Here is a 22,715-nt window from a genome sequence, read left to right on the forward strand (position 1 = left end):
AATAAAATAGCAAAGCATGCTAAAGTCATTATGTGAAAATTTGAAGGTTCATCTTTTTTAACCCACTCACCCATCTTAAAAACTACATATGTCTCATGATGTAATGCAATTGAAGCACAAAGCAGCACTATGAATTATTCCTATGTAAACTGAATCTTACTAACTCTCTACTATCAGCAGTGTCCAAAATACACATATACAATGCGGACTTCACATGTAATTTTACATTTCTAACCATATTAAAAGCATTAAAATCAGTTTTAATATATTTCATTTAATCCGATATATAAAAAATACTACCAATTCAGTATACATCAAGATAAAAATTAATGGGGTAGTTTGCATTTTTTTCAAAAGCCAGTGTGTTTTGTACATTCAGAGCACTTCTCAATTCTGACTACAGTTTAAGTGTGTAACACCTACAGGGACATAGCAGGTATTATATATACTACACAGTTAAAGCTTTGGATATAAGGACAATTAACAGTAAATTCTTAAGGATATAAGAGCTCATTACATAACAGCATAAGAAAGCAAATTCAGGTTTTAGAGACTATAGAGGACAGAGGACCTGGTTCTTCATCTCAGCTACCCCTCCAAAAGACATCAATGGCATAGGGAAAAAAGAGGGGAAACTATTGTAGAATAAGACTTCGGGGATGTACCAACCAGAACAGTGTATGAGCTTTGTCTGAATCCTGATTCACACAAACCAAGTACAAAAAAGTACCTTTGAGACAACTGGGGAAAACTAATTCAATGATATTAAGAAATAATGTAAATTTTCTGGGGTATAATAATAGCATGATAACTATGCTAGAAAAGGGGGTGCTTGGGTGGCTCGGTGGTTAAGCATCTCTCCTCAGCTCAGGTTGTGATCCCAGGGTCCTGGGATGGAGCCCCACATGGGGCTCCCTGCTCAGTAAGAAGCCAGCTTCTCCCACTCCCACTCCCCCTGCTTGTATTCCCTCTCTCACTAGCTCTCTCTGTGTCAAACAAATAAATCTTAAAAAAAAAAAAAAAAATTATGCTAGAAAAAATCATTATCAGTAAGATACAACTGAAACATCTGGGGAAAAAAATAATATGATGAACAGCATTCAATTTATTAAAAAAAAGGGAGGATGTAGGAATAGAAGATAGTATGGATACATGGAGTTCTTCAGAATGGATACCCGGAATACTCTTCTCTCTCCATGCTCTCCCACACCCAGCCATATATTAACAATTTTCATAGTACAAAGTTCCTTTTAAAAGTACCCACTTGATCTAGAGTATAATGCGCAAAAAGTTTCTCTAAATTCCAATATTTGCCCTATGTTACCTAAGCTGGATAAGAATCATGCATATTGGGGCGCCTGGGTGGCTCAGTGGGTTAAGCCTCTGCCTTCGGCTCAGGTCATGATCCCAGGGTCCTGGGATCCAGCCCCGCATCGGGCTCTCTGCTTGGCAGGGAGCCTGCTTCCTCCTCTCTCTCTCTCTCTGCCTGCCTCTCTGCCTACTTGTGATCTCTGTCTGTCCAAAAAAAAAAAAAAAAAAAAAAAAAATCATGCATATTATGTTATGAATAATAATTATCAGTGTGATAGCTGGAATCAGGCAAATTGGGTTTTCTTCCCAAAACCACTTAGAAGAGTAGGTCTAGCTAGAAATGTTAGTAAATAAATTCCTTAAATTCCTAGTGTTCTGTATTTTCTTATTCATTTTCCTTCTCTAATGTTCATGTATTTCCTAGTAAAATTAAAATGTAAAACTTTTGTATCCTACAAACTTTCACTTGGTAAGCTGTACTGGACAAAGTGAGTTAATTTTACCCTAGTAATTTTGAAGCACAGTATTTACTAAAGTCGGCAATTACTTGTACTGCATATTGTATTCACATCACAATTGCCCATTCAAACCATAATAACTATTAATTATTCCTACTTGGAAAAAAAATAAAAGGCACAAACGTGTCCTCCCTTCCTCATTTTCCCTGAAACGTACCCCCAAACTCTCCAACTCCTTCCAAATCAATGAAAAAGACTATTTTTCTACTTTCACTCCTACTTCACACTCCTGACTATTCTGTTTCTCTAATCCTTATCTTCAGTACTTGCCCACAAATATCTCCAACTCAAGCAGTACTATCCAAATGTAACATCCAAATGTATACTTCCAGTTCTGAGGTTTGCCCAAAACCTAATTAAAACTGCCCCCTGGAAACCTCTATATGGATATACTATCATAACTTTGTCTCAAGTCAAATTAATTTCATTTTCAAATCAAAAGCACCTATAAATTTCCTTATATTTCTTCTCCCTGATATCCAGATTAAAAATCTGTCTCTTTTGACTCCCTTTCCATGGTTCTGGCTTGTTCCATTCTTAACGCCTGTCACTTTTCTTCACAACATTTTGCACCTTTCTTTTTCCTTCCTTCTGCTATCTCCTGACTTGAGATTCTTTTGGTTTTCTAACTGACTAAACTAAAATACTTCCTTAATTTACTTTCTTATTCTCATTGTCTTTCCTCTTTCAATATACTGACAACCACTACCACATTAATTTTCCTAAACTAGCACTTTACTTACCCTAATCAGCAAGTTAGGGAAAAAACAAACAAACAAAAAACACCAAACACAAAAATCTTATTCATCAGGGTTTTAAAAATGAAATAAAAATTCATGTTCTTGATAGTCATGATCCTTCACAATCTGTAACAGTTTTTATTCTCGATTTTATCTCTTGTTGTCCCTAAGCCAACACTCCCTCTAGCCCAATTTGTAAAACATAAATCTGCCCATGAGTAACAAAATCATTTCCTCTTGCATATAAGGCTCCCTGAATAACACAAATAGAGATCTCTTTACTAAACCTGTAGAGCGATTAACTGTATACACAACTTACTCTATCTCAATCACCTACTAACCTTTAAAATATGTGTCTGTTCTATCAGGACTAAAAATTCTTTGAGAGCAAAACCATGTGTAATTTCATTTACTCTCCTAATATCTCCTCCAGGCAACATAAAATTTTGTTGATAAACAATGAATCATTTTACTTTTTATTTTAGAACCATCTAGTTTTAATTCACGTATTAACTTTTCCTTGCCCTACTATAAACAATTCCGTACACTTTCAGGTAGTTTTATCCATCAGTCTATATATATGTTTAGGAATCGGTAAGCTTTAAAAATTTTCTTAGTAAACTCAACGATAACCAGGTATTACGTGCTAAGCCCCGTTAGGTGCTTTACGTATATTATCTCAATCCTCGCAATCCCAGTAGTAGGCACTCTCACGCTCTTTTTATGGGCAAAAACCGAACGCGTGGAGATTAAATTTCTCTCCCTTCTCCTACTGCAGTTTGCCAGTACCAAGTCAATCCAAGTCACGTTTTCTAAGCTTCTTAACCCTTTACTGAACTGTTCATTAGTCTCATTTAAAGACTGTGCCAGGTATCGTGGGGTACAAACTTGAGAAATAGCTTACCTCCCATCTCCCCTCCCTACCTCATGGCGCACACCGGCGTAGTCAGCAACCCAGGCGTTAAGGAATGCAGTGGCAAATGCTCAACGCTGCATGCGGACACCGGGGAACGCCAAAATCCCGATTCACCAAACCACCAGTCTTCCTCCTCCCTCAACATTTTCCCCAAACCCCTACACTTGCCGACGCTACTCAATGTACACTCCAGGTGCTCATGGTCTACGAAAGAACGTTGTATTTTCTCCTCTCAGCATTGAAGAAAGAAAAAAAAAAAAAAAAACCTCCTGACATCTTCCTTACCCGCCCTTTTCCGCAGACCCCGGAGGTCCCTTCCATTTCCCCTTTTCCTTCTCCTTGTCTTTTTTAGTTCCGGGAGCCGTGGTCGAGTCGTCCTCGAACACGCTGAACAGTTCATCCCCGAAAGCGTCCGCCATCTTCCGGAGCTGGGAGACCCAATCTCCCTCCTACCCACGATGCTCTGCGAGCGCACAGACAGCGACGCCAAGGGAAGCTTCAGCTGTCGCCCCTGGGAGACAAAAGTAGTCTAGTCATACAACCCCATCCCGCAGAATTCTTCCTTGACTTCTCTTCCGACTTTCCCTTTCCGACCACTACTGGGTAGCCCGCTCCCTGGCTTAAAGAGGGAGCGTGGAGAGAAGGCCCAGTACACCGCAAGCACTTAGAGGGTGGGGAGGAGGCGGAACCGTGGTGAGTCGGGCCAATTGTAAGGTAGCGGCCGCCCAGGCCCGAGAAGCCCGGATGGAGGACGCAGGTTGGCGGCGTGGGACCCGGGGAATGTAAAGAGCGCTTGGAGGCGGTGCTGCGGTAGTTCCGGGACGCGGACGGAGGTTCCCTTTGCCAGAACTGCAACATGGGAGGCAAGAACAAGAAACACAAGGCACCGGGAGCCGCGGCGGTCCGGGCCGCAGTGTCTGCTTCCAGAGCCAAATCCGCCGAGGCCGGAGCTTTTGGGGAGGCCCAAAACAAGAAGTCCGTGGCCAGGCCGCCCCCAGCCGCTGCCGCCAGCACCAGGGAGCCCCGAGTCAAGCAAGGTACGAGCGGTCCCGGGGCCCCGGGCTTTCCACTCCAAGCAGCTGCTGCTGTTCCAAGGGAGAAGCCAGCGCAACTTGGGCGGGCCCTAGATCTCAAAATATCTCTCACACCTGGAGCTGCTAGTTCCCTATCTGGTGGCCTTACTCTAGGTCAGTGTAAGCTGTTGGGGCCTCCCAAATTATGACAGTAGCCCTGTTGCAGCCTGGCGTCTCCCACCTAACCCCCCCGCCCCCTTTTTCCTTCTTCGAGAAGGAAATAAAAATTGCATTTGCTCCCGTCTCAGCAGGGATCCGTCCCGAGCCACCATCTATACTAGCTAGGCTGATGCAGCGGTAGGGTGTGGAGTTCCTAATCTCCTGGAGCCAGGCAGACCCATTTTGTACTTGCTCTTCATAGCATTTTCAGCCAGGGTGTAGTGTTTTCACATGTTATGGAAAAATCTGTAGTAAGAATTTCATTACTAACACACGGAATATGGGTATAATCTATTGTGGAATTATCTCCGATGTTTATCATAATCATGCTGTTTTGGCATGATTTGTGCAATTTGGTTTGATAACTCAGATTTCTGATTCTGGCTACAGATGAGCAGGCCCCTATTACAACTGATTTTAAAAGATAAACAGGTGTGCTCAGTTTTGTTCTGCTTAGCTTGTTTGCTTGTAGTTTTTACTGAAATATTCGTCCAACACATATTTATTGTGTATATAGATACTGTGTTTATTGTATATACAGATACCCCTGTGTATTTCATGATGTTAGGGGTGGGATGAGCAATTGGGACACATCACCTTTCATGGACCTTGCTAATGTAATGGCGGATAGAGGCATTAAATAACCACACCTGTATTGCTTTATACTTATTAAGTGCCACAGAAAAGCTAAGGAAGAAAATGTAACAAGATAACCTAATTTTTACTGGAGAGGAGGAGGGGTCTTACATGATCTCTTTGAAAAACAGATCAGGAGGCAGTTAACTTTGTAAAGGATGGGAGAAGTAGTATTCTTGGCAGAGTTAAGGAACTCTGTGTGCAAAGATCTTCAGTGAGGAGGGAGCTTGGGTCTTTGAGTACTCCTGGAATGTAAGCATTGCTGAAGAGAGGATGAGACTGAAGAAGCTGACTCTTACCAAACTTTCACGTAGAAGATGGATAAATAATTCTTTGCCCTACATTTATTATAACTTTTTTTTTGTTGCAGAAAGGTGATTTTATTAAAGTGCAGGGACAGGACCCATGGGCAGAAGGAGTTCCTGCCTACAATTTATAATATTGTTAACTGCAAAGATAAAATGCCTATAAATAGAGATACATAGAATTTTTCTTTGACTGTTATTCTTTAGCACTTTTCCTCTCAATCAGCCTCTTTTGCATTCTTTTCCTGATTTTCCTCTGAATTCTTTCAACTCTTATAATTTGTTTTAATCTTTGTCTTCCCATTCCTCCTGCTCCAAAATGCGATCCTCACCAAAGATACTGGTTTATGACAGTGTAATTCTCTCCTTAGCCTTTGTAGGAGAGTAGTCCATTACTAATTCTGTCTTGTCCTTTGTACATGACTCCTCAATCTGTTCAGTCCTGGTCTCTATTCTAATCCCAAGTCAGCCATTTCTATATTTACTTGGACCTTTTGGCCCTATTTTGCAAGCCTCTCAAATTTTACTCAAGTGATACTAAACTATTTCCTCCCCACACTGGCTCTCTTGATTTCCTTGTTTCCTTTTTTTCCACATTCCTCTTTATCCAATGTTAGTAGTTACTTTTAATGCCTTCCTTTCTTTCTCATGTGTAATCTCTTGCCCAGCTTCATGCAGTCTTGACTCATTTATCTTCTGTGTACACCATTTTCACTTTTCTTCTGTGGTGTTTACTCCTATGTAGGCGCTCATGAATTCCTAGAGTACCAACAAAGCCTTCTGATGGGTCTTCCCAACTCTGTTATTTTTCCTCCTCTAGTTTGTCCTGCATTCAAGCATCAGATTTAGCTTGGAGAAATGCTGCTTTGTTCATAGCACTTCTCAGTTTCTTCCACAGCATCTTCACTGACTTTGTGATAAAGTCCATATCATTCACCTAGCACCTATAACTCCTTTTCCAACCTTTGTACTAATTCCTATATTCACCTATAGCAAATCTAGGGTATTTTCATTGTTCAAATACAGTTAGTGACTTTCTCCTCCTGTATTCTTGCCATTTTCTCTTAATGGAATGCCACCTATCCCAAACACTGTCTTCCAAAATCCTGTAACACCCATCCCAGATGTCAGCTACTTTTTAAGTTCTTCTGTATCCACAGCTCATTTATCATTGTTATTTGCATCATTCTTTTTGATGTCTAGGTCTTGCCTGTTGTATGTGAGGAAATATCCCACAAAATTTTAGGAGGTAGAAACTGTTTCATGGATATGTATTAAGATACCTCAGTGTCTGCCCCAGTGCTGTGCATATAGTCATTAAAATTTTTTCATGGATAAGAGACAAGGAGAAATAAGGAAAAGGAAAATAAGGGTGGACAAATTAAATAATAAACAAAATATCACAATAAAATATTCTGAGAAATAATATTAAATAGTGTAGTTTGCAATAAGCATTTTAATGATCCCACCTCATTCTCTTAACAATACAATGAAAGAGGTATTATGTACATTTTCCAAATAGATACACTAAGTGTATGGGTTAAATTGTGACTTTGCCAGAAGATATTTTTTTTTAAAGATTTTATTTATTTATTTGACAGAGAGAGGTCACAAGTAGGCAGAGAGGCAGGAAGAGAGAGAGTGGGAAGCAGGCTTCCCGCTGAGCAGAGAGCCCGATGCGGGCCTTGATCCCAGGACCCCGAGATCATGACCTGAGCTGAAAGCAGAGGCTTAACCCACTGAGCCACCCAGGCACCCCTGCCAGAAGATATTTGAAGTCCTAATCCCCAGTACCTCAGAATGAGAATGGGACCTTTTTTGTTGTTGTCATTTTTTGTTTGTTTGTTTATTTTCAGCGTAATAGTATTCATTGTTTTTGCACCACACCCAGTGCTCCGTGCAATACGTGCCCTTTCTATTACCCACCACCTGCTTCCCCAACCTCCCACCCCCCCCCCCCCCGCCCCTTCAAAACCCTCAGGTTGTTTTTCAGAGTCCATAGTCTCTCATGGTTCATCTCCCCTTCCAATTTCTCTCAACTCCCTTCTCCTCTCCATCTCCCCATGTCCTCCATGTTTTTTGTTATGCTCCACAAATAAGTGAAACCATATGATACTTGACTCTCTCTGCTTGACTTATTTCACTCAGCATAATCTCTTCCAGTCCCGTCCATGTTGCTACAAAAGTTGGGTATTCGTCCTTTCTGATGGAGGCATAATACTCCATCATGTATATGTACCACATCTTCCTTATCCATTCATCCGTTGAAGGGCATCTTGGTTCTTTCCACAGTTTGGCGACCATGGCCATTGCTGCTATAAACATTGGGGTACAGGTGGCTCTTCTTTTCACTACATCTGTATCTTTGGGGTAAATACCCAGCGGTGCAATTGCAGGGTCATAGGGAAGCTCTATTTTTAATTTCTTGAGGAATCTCCACACTGTTCTCCAAAGTGGCTACACCAACTTGCATTCCCACCAACAGTGTAAGAGGGTTCCCCTTTCTCCACAACCTCTCCAACACACGTTGTTTCCTGTCTTGCTAATTTTGGCCACTCTAACTGGTGAAAGGTGATATCTCAATGTGGTTTTAATTTGAATCTCCCTGATGGCTAGTGATGATGAGCATTTTTATATGTGTCTGATAGCCATTTGTATGTCTTCATTGGAGAAGTGTCTGTTCATATCTTCTGCCCATTTTTTGATATGATTATCTGTTTTGTGTGTGTTGAGTTTGAGGAGTTCTTTATAAATCCTGGATATCAACCTTTTGTCTGTACTGTCATTTGCAAATATCTTCTCCCAGAGAATGGGACCTTTTAATCGAGGTTAATGAAGTCATTAGGATGGGTCCTAATCCAATATGACTGGTGTCCTTATAAAATGGGGAAATTTGGACACAGAAACATGTACTGAAGGACGATGACTAAAGAGGCACAAGGAGTAGATGACCATCTGAAAGCTAAGGGATGCCCAAGGCTACCAGAAGCAAGGAGAGAAGCATGAGGCAAACGCTTCCTTTGACCCTTCAGAGGGAGTTTGGCCCTGCTTGTCGACACCTCAGTTTCAGATTTCTGGCCTCCAGAATGTGAGAGGATACATTTCTGTTATTCTAACCCAACCGTAGTGCTTTTTTATAGCAGCCCTACTGACTAAGTTTCAGGGAGGGTTAAGAAAATGGTCCTGGGGGGCGCCTGGGTGGCTCAGTGGGTTAAAGCCTCTGCCTTCGGCTCAGGTCATGATCCCAGGGTCCTGGGATTGAGCCCCACATCGGGCTCTCTGCTCTGCAGGGAGCCTGCTTCCTCCTCTCTCTCTGCCTGCCTCTCTGCCTAGTTGTGATTTCTCTCTGTCAAATAAATAAAATATTTAAAAAAAAAAAAAAAGAAAGAAAAGAAAATGGTCCTGGGGCGCCTGGGTGGCTCAGTTGGTTAAGCTGCTGCCTTCCGCTCAGGTCATGATCCCAGGGTCCTTGCTCAGCAGGGAGCCTGCTTCTCTCTCTGCCTCTGCCTGCCACTCTGCCTGCTTGTGTTCTCCCTCTCTCTCTCTCTCTCTAACAAATAAATAAATAAATAAAATCTTAAGAAGAAAGAAAATGGTCCTAACTCAAATAGCTGTTAAATTCTCAAACTGGCTGCAAAAAAAAAAAAAAAAAAAAAAAAAAAAAAAAAGCCAAGGAGAAATTCAGAGGAATTAAGGCTAAGAAGTCGAGAGAGAAAATGAGAGGTTATCTATTAAATTTGTAGAAAATATTTGATAACTAAATATGTATACCAGTATTTATAAAATAAATCTGTGCAGATTGCCACATGGTTTTTCTTTTTTTCTGTTTGGGTATTTTTTTTTTTAAGATTTTATTTATTTATTTGCCAGACAGAGATCACAGTAGGTGGAGAGGCAGGCAGAGAGAGAGAGGAGGAAGCAGACTCCCAGCTGAGCAGAGAGCCTGATGCGGGGCTCGATCCCAGGACCCTGGGACCATGACCTGAGCCGAAGACAGAGGCTTTAACCCACTGAGCCACCCAGGCGCCCCTGGGTATTTTTATATAACATATGTTAGGCCTCCTTTGGAGAAAAAACATTATCTCTGAACTTGTAGTTGCTAATGTAACTGTTCTAGTCCATTTCATCTCTTATCTTTTCAAAAGTTTGAGGTGTTGTATATAGCATTACTTTCTCAAAATTGTCCTCTCATCTAGAGGTAGAGAATCACTGCTGCCATGAAACGGTTCTTGGCACAATTCTCAGTATTCTCCCACTCCCATTTTTTTGTTTCATTTGTTCATCAAATTTTTAAGTTGTTGCTATGTGCCAGGCAAGATTTTAGGCACTGGGAATACTCCATGAACTGTTCGGGAGTGAGAACTAACGACTTGTAAGACCTGTATGTGTGAAAATCCTTAAACCTAGCTGAGAATTGAAATCCTAAGAGGCAAAGAACACTGGGGGAACATAAAACACAGTTTTATGAGTAAACTCATAAAAACTGTGATAAATATTTTTCAGGGTTATCCAAATAAAACAGAAAAAGTGTGAGAAAGGGCAGAAAACTGTGACTTGGTGAAAATAAATTAGGTGGTAGTTTTTGCTTAAAACACGGAAGGCTTGGGTTGCCCGTGTGGTTCAGTCAGTTAAGTGTCTGCCTTTGGCTCAGGTCATGATCTGGGGTTTTGGAATCTAGCCCCTCATTGGACTCCTTGCTTGGTAAGTTGTCTGCTTCTCCTTCTGTCCCTCACCCCACTGATGCGCACACTTTCTGTCAAATAAAATCTTAAAAAAAAAAAAAAAAAAGAACAGGGAGTATTTCCCTGAGGAAACTTCTATGCTGAGATGGTTTGAAGCATCCAGCTCTTAGAAAATTTGGAGACAGGGTGCCTTTGTGCTCAAGCAGTTAATCATCTGCCTTCGGCTCAGGTCATGATCCCAGGTCCTGGATCAGCCCCTCATGGGGCTCCCTGCTCAGTGGAAAGCCTGCTTCTCCCACTCCCACTCCCCCTGCTTGTATTCCCTCTCTTGCTGACTCTCTCTCTGTCAAATAAATAAAATCTAAAAAAAAAAAAAAAAATCTGGAGACAGAATGTTTTGAGACTAAGGGAATAAGGGCAAAGGCCCTAAGGTGGGAGTAAGTTTGGCATGTTATAAGAGAACAAGAAAGTGTCTGGGTAAAATGAGAGGGGGCTAGTGTTGATATTAAATGTAGGAGAGACTTTATCTAGTTTACATTTTTAAAGGCCCAGTGAGGTAGTTCTGGCAGTTTGGACTTCGTCATACTCCCTGACTACTCAGGTTGTGTCCGTTCATCCTCATTTGTTCTCTGGATACTCTCTGTACTTCCCTGTCAGAGCTTATCTGGCTATTCAGTTGCCTAATTACCCCATGAAGACAAGGACGGGGTCTTATTTATTGCTGTTTGGATCCCTTGGCTGGTTCAGATCCCCTTGCAGCTGTATACTTTTGGGCAGAAAGAAACCAGAGTGCCTCAGTGTCCCTGTCACCAGCACTAGCAACTCAAAATGAATGTATTAGTGATAGTGGGTCATTATAATCACTTTGTGATGTAAAATGGAACACATTTAAGGAATATGTTATGAAAGAAAGAGTCTTGGGCAATAAGAAATTGATTTTTGGCTGATGCTTTTTTTTTTTAATTAGCTGAGTCATCTTGAGGAAATCACTTTTTCTGTGCTTCAACTTTAATATTTTTGACAATAATGTGTTGCGTTCTGTGAAATATAATTTATAAATTCAAAGTCCATACTACTTTTGCCTTAGAGATACTGTACACTAACATTCTTACTTTCCATCAGATTTCCAGTAACTCCCTCTGTGTGAAAAGATAAGCCACAGTTTATGGAAAAGGTCTTTAAGGAGCAAAGTAGCTCATAAATCCTGTGCACCTTAATTGTATTTGAAAATAGGATTACTAATTTATACATTTGGGTATCTGTTTTCTTCTGGTGCCTTAAATTTTTCTTAAGTAACACATTTGAATCTGCTGGCAGGGAGCTGTTAGACTGACATTCTGAAAAGTTGGCAGCTGACAGGAGACCAAAGAATCACCAAATAGAAAATTAGAGCAGTATCATGGAATTGAGTAAGTTCAGTCTTTTTAGTAGCCTCTGCATGCCTCCAGAGACTATAGTAGATACTCATAATAGGTAATGCCTCATAAAATCTTCAAATTTTGCTGATTGAACATGTTTTAAGAAGAATTTAAAATAGAAAGGGCCTTGGTGGCTCAGTGGATTAAGCCGCTGCCTTCGGCTCAGGTCATGATCTCAGGGTCCTGGGATCGAGCCCCGCATCGGGCTCTCTGCTCCGCAGGGAGCCTGCTTCCTCCTCTCTCTCTGCCTACTTGTGCTCTCTCTCTCTGTCAAAAAAAAAAAAAAAAAAAAAAAAAATTTACAATAGAAAGGGCCTTACTGGTTTACTTGATTTAATTGGTGATACCACTGAGGCAAGATCTCATTGTTGCTTCATTTCCTCAGCATATTGATTAAAATAAAAATAAACCCACGTTTAGGGACACTTCTTGACACCCAGTGAATGTGCATCAGTATTTGTGTACATTCTGCTCCTGGTTTTTTTTTTAAGATTTTATTTATTTATTTGACAGAGATCACAAGTAGGCAGAGAGGCAGGCAGAGAGAGAGGAAGGGAAGCAGGCTCCCTGCTGAGCAGAGAGCCCTCCGCTCCTGATTTTGTAGGGACTCAGCTCCTCTTTTATTTGCCCTCTAGAAATTCCAGTGTAAACTGACTTCAGGGAGGTGATACTATTGGATATCTTAAGTGGAATGGTTGCAGGAGGCAAATGAGAGCTTACTGCAATCTTCAGAGCTTACTGCTTACTTCAGTCTTTACTAACAACAACAAAAATTATTAAAGGAATTTACAGTTTCACCTCTATCAGTAACACATCAACCTTGAACTGCTTCTCAATATAGTTATGGTAATAAACTGCTCATCCATCTGTACCTTTTCCAAAAGGGTTATAATTGGGTCCCCATAATAATTCTGGGACTTGTAAACCCTAATTAGTATGCTAAATTTGTGAACAAGTTTACTGCACTGATGAGACCTCACAGAAATGGATAAGGACTACTGATAGGTCCTCTCATTTATGACTATTGGCATGAGTTGATGAGGGAGGTTATAAGATTAAAGTCTAAGACTAGAATATAAAGAAATTAACCATACTTTGCCAGAATTGTCACTATCTTTTCATATACTCTAGGTAGCTTGGGTACTTTCTATATAACTCTAGCATAGAAGTAATTCAGGGAACCACTAATGTCTCTCGTTCAGACTGCCCAAATGTAAATGGTTATGGTCACAACTTTTGTTTAGAATTGCCTGATTATATTAACTAGCATCTTAAAATGAATACCCTCATGTAAGTCAACAAAGATCAAAGTTCTTGACCTTTAAAATCATAATAAGCAACTTTTAATATTTAGATTTCTCTTAAAGTAAAAAGAAACAAAACAAAACCTTATTTTGAGATATGTAAGAGTAGAGTAAGTAGGTATTATATGATTCTGGGCTTATTCTTATGCAGCAGTGGTTCACCAAGTGTGTTTCAGATAATCCTGTGGAATTCTTGAGACCGTTCTGGCTGGGACTCTGTGAGATCAGAATTAACTCCATAGTCTAAAATGTTGTCATTTTTGTCGTTATTTTCTCACAAGTATGCAGCGGTATTTTTCAATGGCTACCTGATAGTACTACAGAAAATTGAAAGCAAAATCCAGACAGTAAGAGATTTGCAAAAATGAAGAACAATTTTTTAATTTGGAAAATGAAGTAATTTTTCATAAATATTGTTTATATTAACTGGTCATGGGTTTGTTATTTTTAATGAATTAATGAATATTTTAAAATTTTCCCTTTTACTGTTTCGTATATATCAGTGTCATATACATGAACAGAGAGCACTTAGGATCGTCACTGATTTTTAAGAGCGTATGGAGGTCATGAGACCAAAGGTTTGAAAGTACCCTTTAATACTATTTATTCCTTCTTGATTGGTCATTGTTAGACAACTGATGATATGCATAGCATTTCTGTTGGCTGGAACAGAGTTGGCATCTGTAGTGGGTTGAGTAGTGTCCCATTTCCCCCATTCCTCTCCCCTCGCCAAAGTTCATTTGCAGCTGAAGCCTCACAATGTGACATTATTTGGGAATAAGGTCTTTACAGATATAATTAGTCAAGGATCTTGAGATGAAGTCATCCAATGAATAGTGTCCAGAGAAAGGAAAGAGATATTTGGAAACAGACACACAGGGAATAAGACCATGTGAAGCCCCACGTGTTAAAAAAGAGGCAGAAAAGGCAGGCAACTCCTGGGATCACCAGAAGCCAGAAGAGGCAAGAAAGGATTCTTGTGTAGAGCTTGCAGAGAGCATGGGCCTGTTGACAACTTGGTTTTGGACTTCTGGCGTCCAGAATAATGAGAGAATATTTCTGTTGTATTCGGCCAACCAAGTTTGTGGTAATTTGTTCTAGAAAACTAATACAGCAACCTTGGACTCTATTAATAGAAGGTGATAGGAGCTGCCACCTCATTTTTACCTTAGGGTAGTGTTTCTCTTTAAAATTAACTACCATCTCTACCAGTAATCTAGTATCCTCAGAGAGGTCTTCAGCTAAGTGCCAGGCAGAAAAGCATCTGATTGTGAAACTATGAAGATAAAGATAGATTTAATTTTTAAAAATGTACAGGCCTTTGCTCTTGTAAGTAACTGGTTGACCTAGAGAAATCTAATTGGTAAAATGTTTTTGAAAATTTAGAGGCCATATTGCTACTTGTAGATTACTTGGTGAAGTGGGGAAAAAAGAACTGAAATATTTAATGTTAAGCAATTTTTTAGAGGAAAATTAAAATAATGTAATAACTATTGATGACTAACTTGCCTTGACTACTTTTTGTCTGTTATACACAGGTCCGAAAATTTATAGTTTTAATTCTGCAAATGATTCTGGTGGCCCTGCTAATCTGGATAAATCTATTTTGAAAGTGAGTACTGAGATTTTGAGTCATTTCAAGAAATGTTCTCTTTGAAAAAGAAAAAAAGATATTTTCTTAAATATAAAAGTTATGGGGTATTTAAATTTTTTGTAATAGTTAATTGCTGATCTGTGCTAAATAGAAGTAAATCATAACACATACGTTGAAAGCCCATAATAAATTAAGGAAGATCTAGATAAGATCCAAATTTCTAAGGATAGCATATGCATGCTTTCAGACTTAATTTGGTGAACATTTCCAGCCTCCTCTCTGTTATTCTTTTCCACATAAAATTTTAGTTCAGATCTCATTATTCCATCCAATCCTGTATGATTTTATGACTCCAGACTTTTTGTCAGTGGTCTCTCTGCTCAAAAAGACCTACTTCCCCTTCTCCATTTGTCACCTCTAGAACCTCCAGGATGTCCTTCATCACTCAGCAATTTTCTGCGTGGTTCCATATTTTTTTCATACACCTTTTTAAGTAATTGCTCTCCTGGTGTACAGTTTATCTTTGTGGGGGTTTTTTGTTGTTTTGTTTTGTTTTGTTTTGTTTTGTTTTGTTTTGTTTTCCTCTGCTAGACTGACCTCCTGAAGCATGTTTTTGAGCTTAGCTCATCATAGGCATTCAGTAAAGATGTGGTCAAGAGATGGTATCTTTGTAGGTAGATGTTTATGTATTCTTAGGTCTAAAATATGGAAAGAACATATGGAACAGAAAATCAGGAATCAAACTCTGGAAGCCAAAAGAATTTGCGTAGCCGAATTATTACTATTAATATAGATTTCACTTTTACTGTATAGGTCTTTTTAGTGTAGCATCCATTCTTTCAAGCGGTGTGCTTGGGGTTACATTAAGCAGATTTCTGGGCTCCATCTTCAAGGATTCTGATCATCTTGTTTAGGATCAAGCTTAGGAGTCTTTACGATAGCAATCCAAGGACAATGTCTTGAGACATGCAGGTTCAAGAGGGTTTTTTGTTTGTTTGTTTGTTTGTTTAATATTTTATTTATTTGACAGAAATCACAACTAGGCAGAGAGGCAGGCAGAGAGAGAGAAGGAAGCAGGCTCCCCGCGGAGCAGAGAGCCCGATGTGGGGCTCGATCCCAGGACCCTGGGATCATGACCTGAGCCGAAGGCAGAGGCTTTAACCCACTGAGCCACCCAGGTGCCCCTCAAGAGGGTTTTTAAAAGGATTTTTTCTTGCCACACGTTGCTTTTCCCATGTCACAATTTTTCTTTTTCTTCTTTTTAAAGATTTTATTTATCTTTAAAAAGAAGAAAAAGAGAGAGAGAGATAGCGGCGCATGGGGGAGAGGGGGAATCACACTCCCTGCTGAGCAGGAACCCCAACAGGGCTTGATCCCAGAACCCTGGGATCTTGACCTGAGCTGATGCTTAACTCCATGACACTTAACCAACTGAGCCACCTGGGCACCCCTGTCACATTTTTCCTTAAATATGTAGTACAGAAGTGGTCCAATGAATGGTAGTCTAAAATACAATAATTGTTTTATCTGATTTTCACTGAAATTCTTGGATAGGTTGGCAAGGATATAGAACACTGTGTGTTTTTTTCCTAATTATTAAATATTATTTAATAATTTAGATTCTAATTGATATGACCTTTTTGACTTCAACAGGTGGTAATTAATCATAAACTAGAGAAACGAATTATTGGAGTGATAAATGAGCATAAAAAGCAAAATAATGACAAGGGAGTGATTTCTGGAAGACTTACTGCCAAAAAATTACAGGTATTTTGCAAACTGTTTTTAAGTTCCTTATTTTTAATGGAGCATTTTTAAGACCAGTCCACAAGTGAGATGGTAAGATAAAATGACTTCTTCATCTTCCATTGAGATTTCATGTAGATCATTTCCATCAGCAAGGATAGGGAAGGAATTGGGCCAGATACAAGAGCGAACATTAAATGGTGGTGTGAAAACTAAATTACATTCCCCAGATTATATTAGGCTCTGTAGTGGGCACTTTGCTTCTTTCTCTCTGACGTAATACCAGAAGGTACTTCGCCTCATTCTTCAAATGAAGAAATTAGGGCTTGGAAAGATCACAGATGCTATAGCTGGAGGTTGTTGGTAATTAGTAATTATTTAAGAGTAATTACTCTTAAGTAGAGTCTGGATTGGAACCCAGTTCTGCCCAGCTGTAAAGATCATGCTTTAGAAAGTACCTTAGGTAGCTTTACTTTATGTATGAACATGTTCATTAAAGCACTACTTACAATAAGAAAAGAAAACATCCTAAGTGACACCCAGTAGGAAACTGTATAATTAGATTATGATATGTTTTCCCAATGGAATATTATGTAACTATTAAAAGTGATGAAGAGTTTCTAATAACTTGGGAAGAGGCTTATGTTACATTAAGTAAATTTTATTTTAACAAAATCATAGAAAAATGACTGGAAGGAAACATACTACATTGCAAACAGTATCTTTGAATAGCGAGAATATGAGCAGTGTCTTCAGTTCCTTTTTTAATTTATCCATAGTTTTCAATTTTCAATTTGGTGAACATATTTAACTCTCCTAACTAGAAGGGGAAAAAAAGATACTTTTGAAATTAAAATTTGTATCAGTTTCTGGTTTAAAATGAGTAGAAGAATAAAATTTCTAATAAAAGGAGAGAAATTAGAATGCCTTTTTTCATTTCCCTTTCATAGGATTTATACATGGCTTTACAAGCATTTTCATTTAAGACTAAGGACATTGAAGATGCCATGACTAACACACTTTTACAGGGAGGTGATCTCCATTCTGCCTTGGATTGGCTCTGTTTAAATCTTTCAGATGGTAAGTAGTATTGTCATAAAATTCTTTCAGTTTCTAAAACTCTTTCGAAATTATTTTGGCAATTGTGACATTCGTATCAATCCCCGATTTTTTTCTCTCTTCTTATTACTTATTTTGCAAATGTTCTTTACTCTTTTTTGCTCTTTACAGTATATTTTCAGAGATTGTAGTCCATGCCAGAAGAAATTTTGTGCATTACTTTTAGTTGTCAATAGTCATTTTACAATGCACTTAATACAACAAATTCTCAAAGTTTGCCTGCCTGCAACCTATCAGACTGTGTTTCCTGGTTTTGGTTCAGAAATTTGGGCCATCTGACTTTAGATAAATTTGTTTAACCAGAAGGTTAAGGTTGTAATCTTTGCAAGAACCTAGAGTGCAGATTGCTTGTATGACTGAGTAAGGATCTTGCTTTATACGGTGACAGGCAACCAAGGAATTGGGAAGGGTTCAGATCGTTTTTTGAAAATTTAGAAGTCTAACACATTGAGGGCAAAATAAATGGCCAAATAGAGGTGGGCTAGCTACCTCATGAGTGTTTCCACTCCTACTTTGAGAATAAAGCCAGGTTCATCATAGGATTTCTAGTCTTAGAATCTAGATTTCTAGTCTTAGAATCTAGAATCTAGATGAGGGGTGGAAGAAAATTAGGTGCTCTTTGTCGAGGCAGAGTTTATATGTATGTTTAATGAATGTGTATGTTTACTTTTTATGTATGATATGCAAGGGTTTATGTGTTTAATGAATGCAAATGTTTATGTATATGAATGGTTTTTTTATTCCCATTTTTAAGATGCACTTCCTGAAGGATTCAGTCAAGAATTTGAAGAACAGCAACCTAAAAGTAGGCCAAAATTCCAGTCTCCTCGAATACCAGACTCTGTTTCACCTCCACTGCAGCCTAAAACCAAAAAACCAGAAGATAATAAGATTAAGGTAATTGAAGAAATTAAACATTTAAAGTTATATAAAATCAGAATGAAACACATGTAACAGTTCACCAGTAGAAATATCGGTTACAATAACATTTTTGCTTCTCAAAAATAACTAATTCCTTTACCAGGCTTTTCTATCAATGTTTCAGTAATATTTTGATGCATAACAAAGCACCCAAAAAAGTAGTGGCTTAAAAGAACAATTCATTTCTTTAGATTCTAGAGTCCGTACTGGGCTCAGCTGGTTAGTCCTTCTGTTCCACAAGGTATCTCTTTAGGCTTGAATATTCAAAATGGTTTCTTTGGGGGCTAGCCAGGCATTCCTCTTCCCATGTGGCTAGCTTGGGTTTCCTTTTTTTTTTTTTTTTTTTTTAAAGATTTTATTTATTTATTTGACAGAGAGATCACAAGTAGGCAGAGAGGCAGGCAGAGAGAGAGGAGGAAGCAGGCTCCCTGCGGAGCAGAGAGCCCGATGCGGGGCTCGATCCCAGGACCCTGAGATCATGACCTGAGCCGAAGGCAGCGGCTTAATCCACTGAGCCACCCAGGCGCCCCTAGCTTGGGTTTCCTTATGTGTGGTTGTAGAGTGGTTTGATCTGCATGGCATCTGGCTTCCAAGAGCAAGTATTTCAAGGTGATTGGGCACCTGGGTGGCTCAGTGGGTTAAAGCCTCTGCCTTCAGCTCAGGTCATGGACCCAGGGTCCTGGGATTGAGGACCGCATCAGGCTCTCTGCTCAGCAGGGAGCCTGCTTCCTCCTCTCTCTGCCTGCCTTTCTGCTTACTTGTGATCTCTGTCTAATAAATAAATAAATTAAAAAAAAAAAAAGGTGATAAACCCCAGCTTGTATCATTGCTGCTAATGTTTCCTTGGTTGAAACAATTCATGTGGCCATTACAAAATACATGTGGAAAGAGATTACAGAAAGTCATGAGTGCTAGAAGGTACTTCATTGGGCATTACACTTAAATACCCAGCATATCATGGGGCATCTGGGTGGCTCAGTCAGTTAAGCATCTGCCTTGGACTCAGGTCATGATTCCAGGGTCCTAGACTTGACCCCGTTTCAGGCTCCCTGCCCAAGGGGGAGGCTGTTTCTCCCTGTGTCCCTCTTCCTGCTTGTGCTTTCTCTCTCTCTCTCTCTCTCAAATAAGTAAAATCTTTAAAAACAAAACAATACAAAAAAACCCTACATATAGTAAAACCTCTATAAACGTGGATGAAACTGGAGAACATTATGCCAAGTGAAATAAGCCAGTCACAGAAAGATAAAGACTGCATGACTTCACTTATGTGAGGTATCCCAAATAATCAAACTCATAGAAGAGAATAGAATGGTGTTTACCAGAGGCTGAAGGGAGGAGAGGGGAATGTGGGAAAATGTTGCTTGTTAAAGGTTTCAGTTACACAAGATGAATATATTAGAGATCATTGTAACATAGTGCCTATAGTTAATGCAATATTGTACACTTTAAAATATGTTCAAAGGGGCGCCTGGGTGGCTCAGTGGGTTAAGGCCTCTGCCTTCGGCTCGGATCATGATCCCAGGGTCTTGGAATCGAGCCCCGCATCGGGCTCTCTGCTCAGTGGGGAGCCTGCTTCCTCCTCTCTCTCTCTGCCTGCCTCTCTACCTACTTGTGATCTCTGTCAAATAAATAAATAAAATATTTTAAAAATAAAATAAAATATATTCAGAGCATAGGTGGCATGTTAAGTGTTCTTACTGCAGCTACCACTCCCCATTCCCAGCAACACACATGAACAAAAGAACACAAGCAAGTTTTTAGAGATGATGGATAGTTTAGTACATGATGGATAGTTTAGTACATTAATGTAGTGATCATGAGTGTATGCATATATGCAAACTCATCAAAATATTGAATTTACATTACATTAATACTGATATATGAATATGTACATTAAATTTGTGCAATTTTTAAATATATTGGCTATATCTCAGTAAAGCCTAAACAGAAGCAAAAATCTGGAAGCATTATCCCCTGGAAACCACTGTTTTTAAGGAATAACACTAGTTTTTAACAGTTCTCCTTTTATTTTTTTTTGCCTCTTTATAAAAACGTACTTTTTTTTGATTCTGCAAGTTTGAACTTCTTAAAGTAATGTTGAATTCATTTGTCCTTCACAGAACAGTATATAATAGGATTTGGGGGGCTTATATGTCTGTGTTTCTGAGCGTAAAGAAAATAGTAAAAACGAGGACACGTGATGATAGTTTGACACCTTTTTCTAACTTTGGTTTTTTAGATATTTGTTTTTCCTTTCTAGCCAAAAAAGGAAGAAAAAAATGTGGAAGTAAATATGAAAGAATGGATCTTGCGGTATGCTGAACAGGAAGATGAAGAAGAAAAGAGTGAGAAGTCTAAAAGTTTAGAAGAGGAGGAAAAATTTGACCCTGTGAGTTAGAAATATGTATTAGGCTTCTACCTGGCCATTCAGAGGGCAACATAATTTAACTTCTCTGTGACTTAGTTTTCACCTTTGTAAATTGAAGAAATACCTACCTCTAGTAGTTGATGTAAAGATTAAACAAGACTTAAACAAATAACAAAATAGAAATGGCACAAAATAACTGCTCAGTAGCTATTACTTATATTCCTCCCATGTTTAAAGAGCTAATCATCAGATATTTTAAATGATTATCATTTGTAGGGAGTATGCTAAATTCCTTGGATAATAAAAGAAAGGCACATTTCTTTACAGAGGCAGTCCATAGTGTGGTCAGAGAAAACCTAGATATCATAAGATAAACTAAAAATGTAAGGTTAAAGGAAAACAATTTGTAGGAAGAAAATACTACAATACACATGTCTGACAGTACTTCTGTCTAGAATTAATAAAGAAGTTTTAAAAGGAAACACTTTACAAAAATAGATACATCGATGGTCAATAAACATGTAAAAATAATTTCAGGATCACTAGTTATTAGAGAAATGAAAACAAACTGCAATGAGATAACTATTTTATATTCATCACTGTGGCTACAATTAAAGAGATGAGTAATACCAAGTGTTGGGAGGCATGGAGGATTGGGCACACTCAGACATTAATTGTGGGAGTGTAAAATGGTACATTCACTTTGGAAAACTGGCACTTTCTTATGAAGTTAAACATACGCTTAACCAAATGACCTAACAGTTTCATTCCTAGGTATTTATTCAAGAAAAAAGAAAACATGCCCACAAAAAAGACCTGTATGCAAATGTTCATAGCAGCTTTATATTCATAATACCCTAACACTGCAAGCAACTCTCCAAAACATACTTGTATGAAAGAAGCCAGACACAAATGATTATATGTGTAATTACTGTATTAAAATCTAGAAGAATCATCCGTGCAAAATCAGTCTGTAGTGACAAAAGGCAGATCAGTGGTTGCTTGAGGCCAAGGGCAGAGGAAGGAGATTGATGATAAGGCAACATGAGGAAACTTATGGAGATGATGGGAATATTTTATATCTTCATTATGATAGTGATTACATGGATGTATACATTTATCAAGCTCAATTCACCTGTACACCTAAATGGGTACATTTTACTCTATGTAAGTCATACCTTAATAAGATTGGTTTAGAAAGAAAAAAGGAAAGTTGCAGAATAACATGTAGTATGATGAACCTGTTTGTGTAAAAGAGAAAAATATATATTTGCATTCTTATGTACGCATAGAAATGATCTGGAAAGATTCACAAGAAGCTATTATGAGTGATTAGGACTGGGATGCTAGAATGGGAGGGAGACTTTCTTTTTTTAGACTCCTCTATATCCTGTAAGGGTTTTGTTTGTTTGTTTTTTAACTATGTGCCTGTATTAAACTAATAAAAACAAAAAGAATTTGGGACAGTACAAGTCTACATTGAGATCAAAGAAGAGGTGTCTTCTGACTGGAGCATTTGGTTAAGCCTGCAAAGAAGAGGGGTGGAACTTGGGTTGCATAGAGTGCACATGGGCAGGAAAGGAAGATGGTCCAGAGGGGTGAAACAGTGTGAACAGGTATGGAGGTGGAATTGTGCAAAGGGCCTTTGGATATTAGACAGTAAATTACAGGAAGAATTTGCTATTTTAGGTCAGATTTAGTAGTGTTTAGTAAAGGTGGTTTGGAACATTTAGGTGACATTCCAGGTGATTTGGTAAAGGATAGGGAAGCCATTTGGGTAGCTTTGCACTTCCTTGGGTGTGATTAATAAGGCTTCAAATTGGAATTGGAAAGGAACAGAAACATTTAAAGCAAGAACCCAGAGAAAGTGCTGATTTACTAAATAATAAATGTTAATGAGCCAAA

General features: G+C 38.9%; 2 protein-coding genes across 2 annotated transcripts in view; one reads left to right on the top strand and one right to left on the bottom strand.

The window, feature by feature from the left end:
- The window catches only part of MTREX (Mtr4 exosome RNA helicase), a 105,536-nt gene extending 101,415 nt beyond the window's left edge, over window positions 1-4,121 (bottom strand). The window contains exon 1 of the mRNA XM_045998832.1: window positions 3,771-4,121. Within this exon, the coding sequence (XP_045854788.1) occupies window positions 3,771-3,904 (134 nt within the window). The 5' untranslated portion in view covers window positions 3,905-4,121. The remainder of the gene's footprint in view (window positions 1-3,770) is intronic.
- A 203-nt stretch (window positions 4,122-4,324) lies between these two features.
- Window positions 4,325-22,715, top strand: part of DHX29 (DExH-box helicase 29) — a 54,369-nt gene continuing 35,978 nt past the window's right edge. The window contains exons 1-6 of the mRNA XM_045998831.1: window positions 4,325-4,522; window positions 14,601-14,674; window positions 16,310-16,423; window positions 17,353-17,482; window positions 18,276-18,418; window positions 20,703-20,831. Of these exons, the coding sequence (XP_045854787.1) occupies window positions 4,342-4,522; window positions 14,601-14,674; window positions 16,310-16,423; window positions 17,353-17,482; window positions 18,276-18,418; window positions 20,703-20,831 (771 nt within the window). The 5' untranslated portion in view covers window positions 4,325-4,341. The remainder of the gene's footprint in view (window positions 4,523-14,600; window positions 14,675-16,309; window positions 16,424-17,352; window positions 17,483-18,275; window positions 18,419-20,702; window positions 20,832-22,715) is intronic.

The sequence above is a fragment of the Meles meles genome, chromosome 3 (genome assembly GCF_922984935.1).
Source record: "Meles meles chromosome 3, mMelMel3.1 paternal haplotype, whole genome shotgun sequence".
In the NCBI taxonomy this organism is placed as follows: domain Eukaryota; kingdom Metazoa; phylum Chordata; class Mammalia; order Carnivora; family Mustelidae; genus Meles; species Meles meles.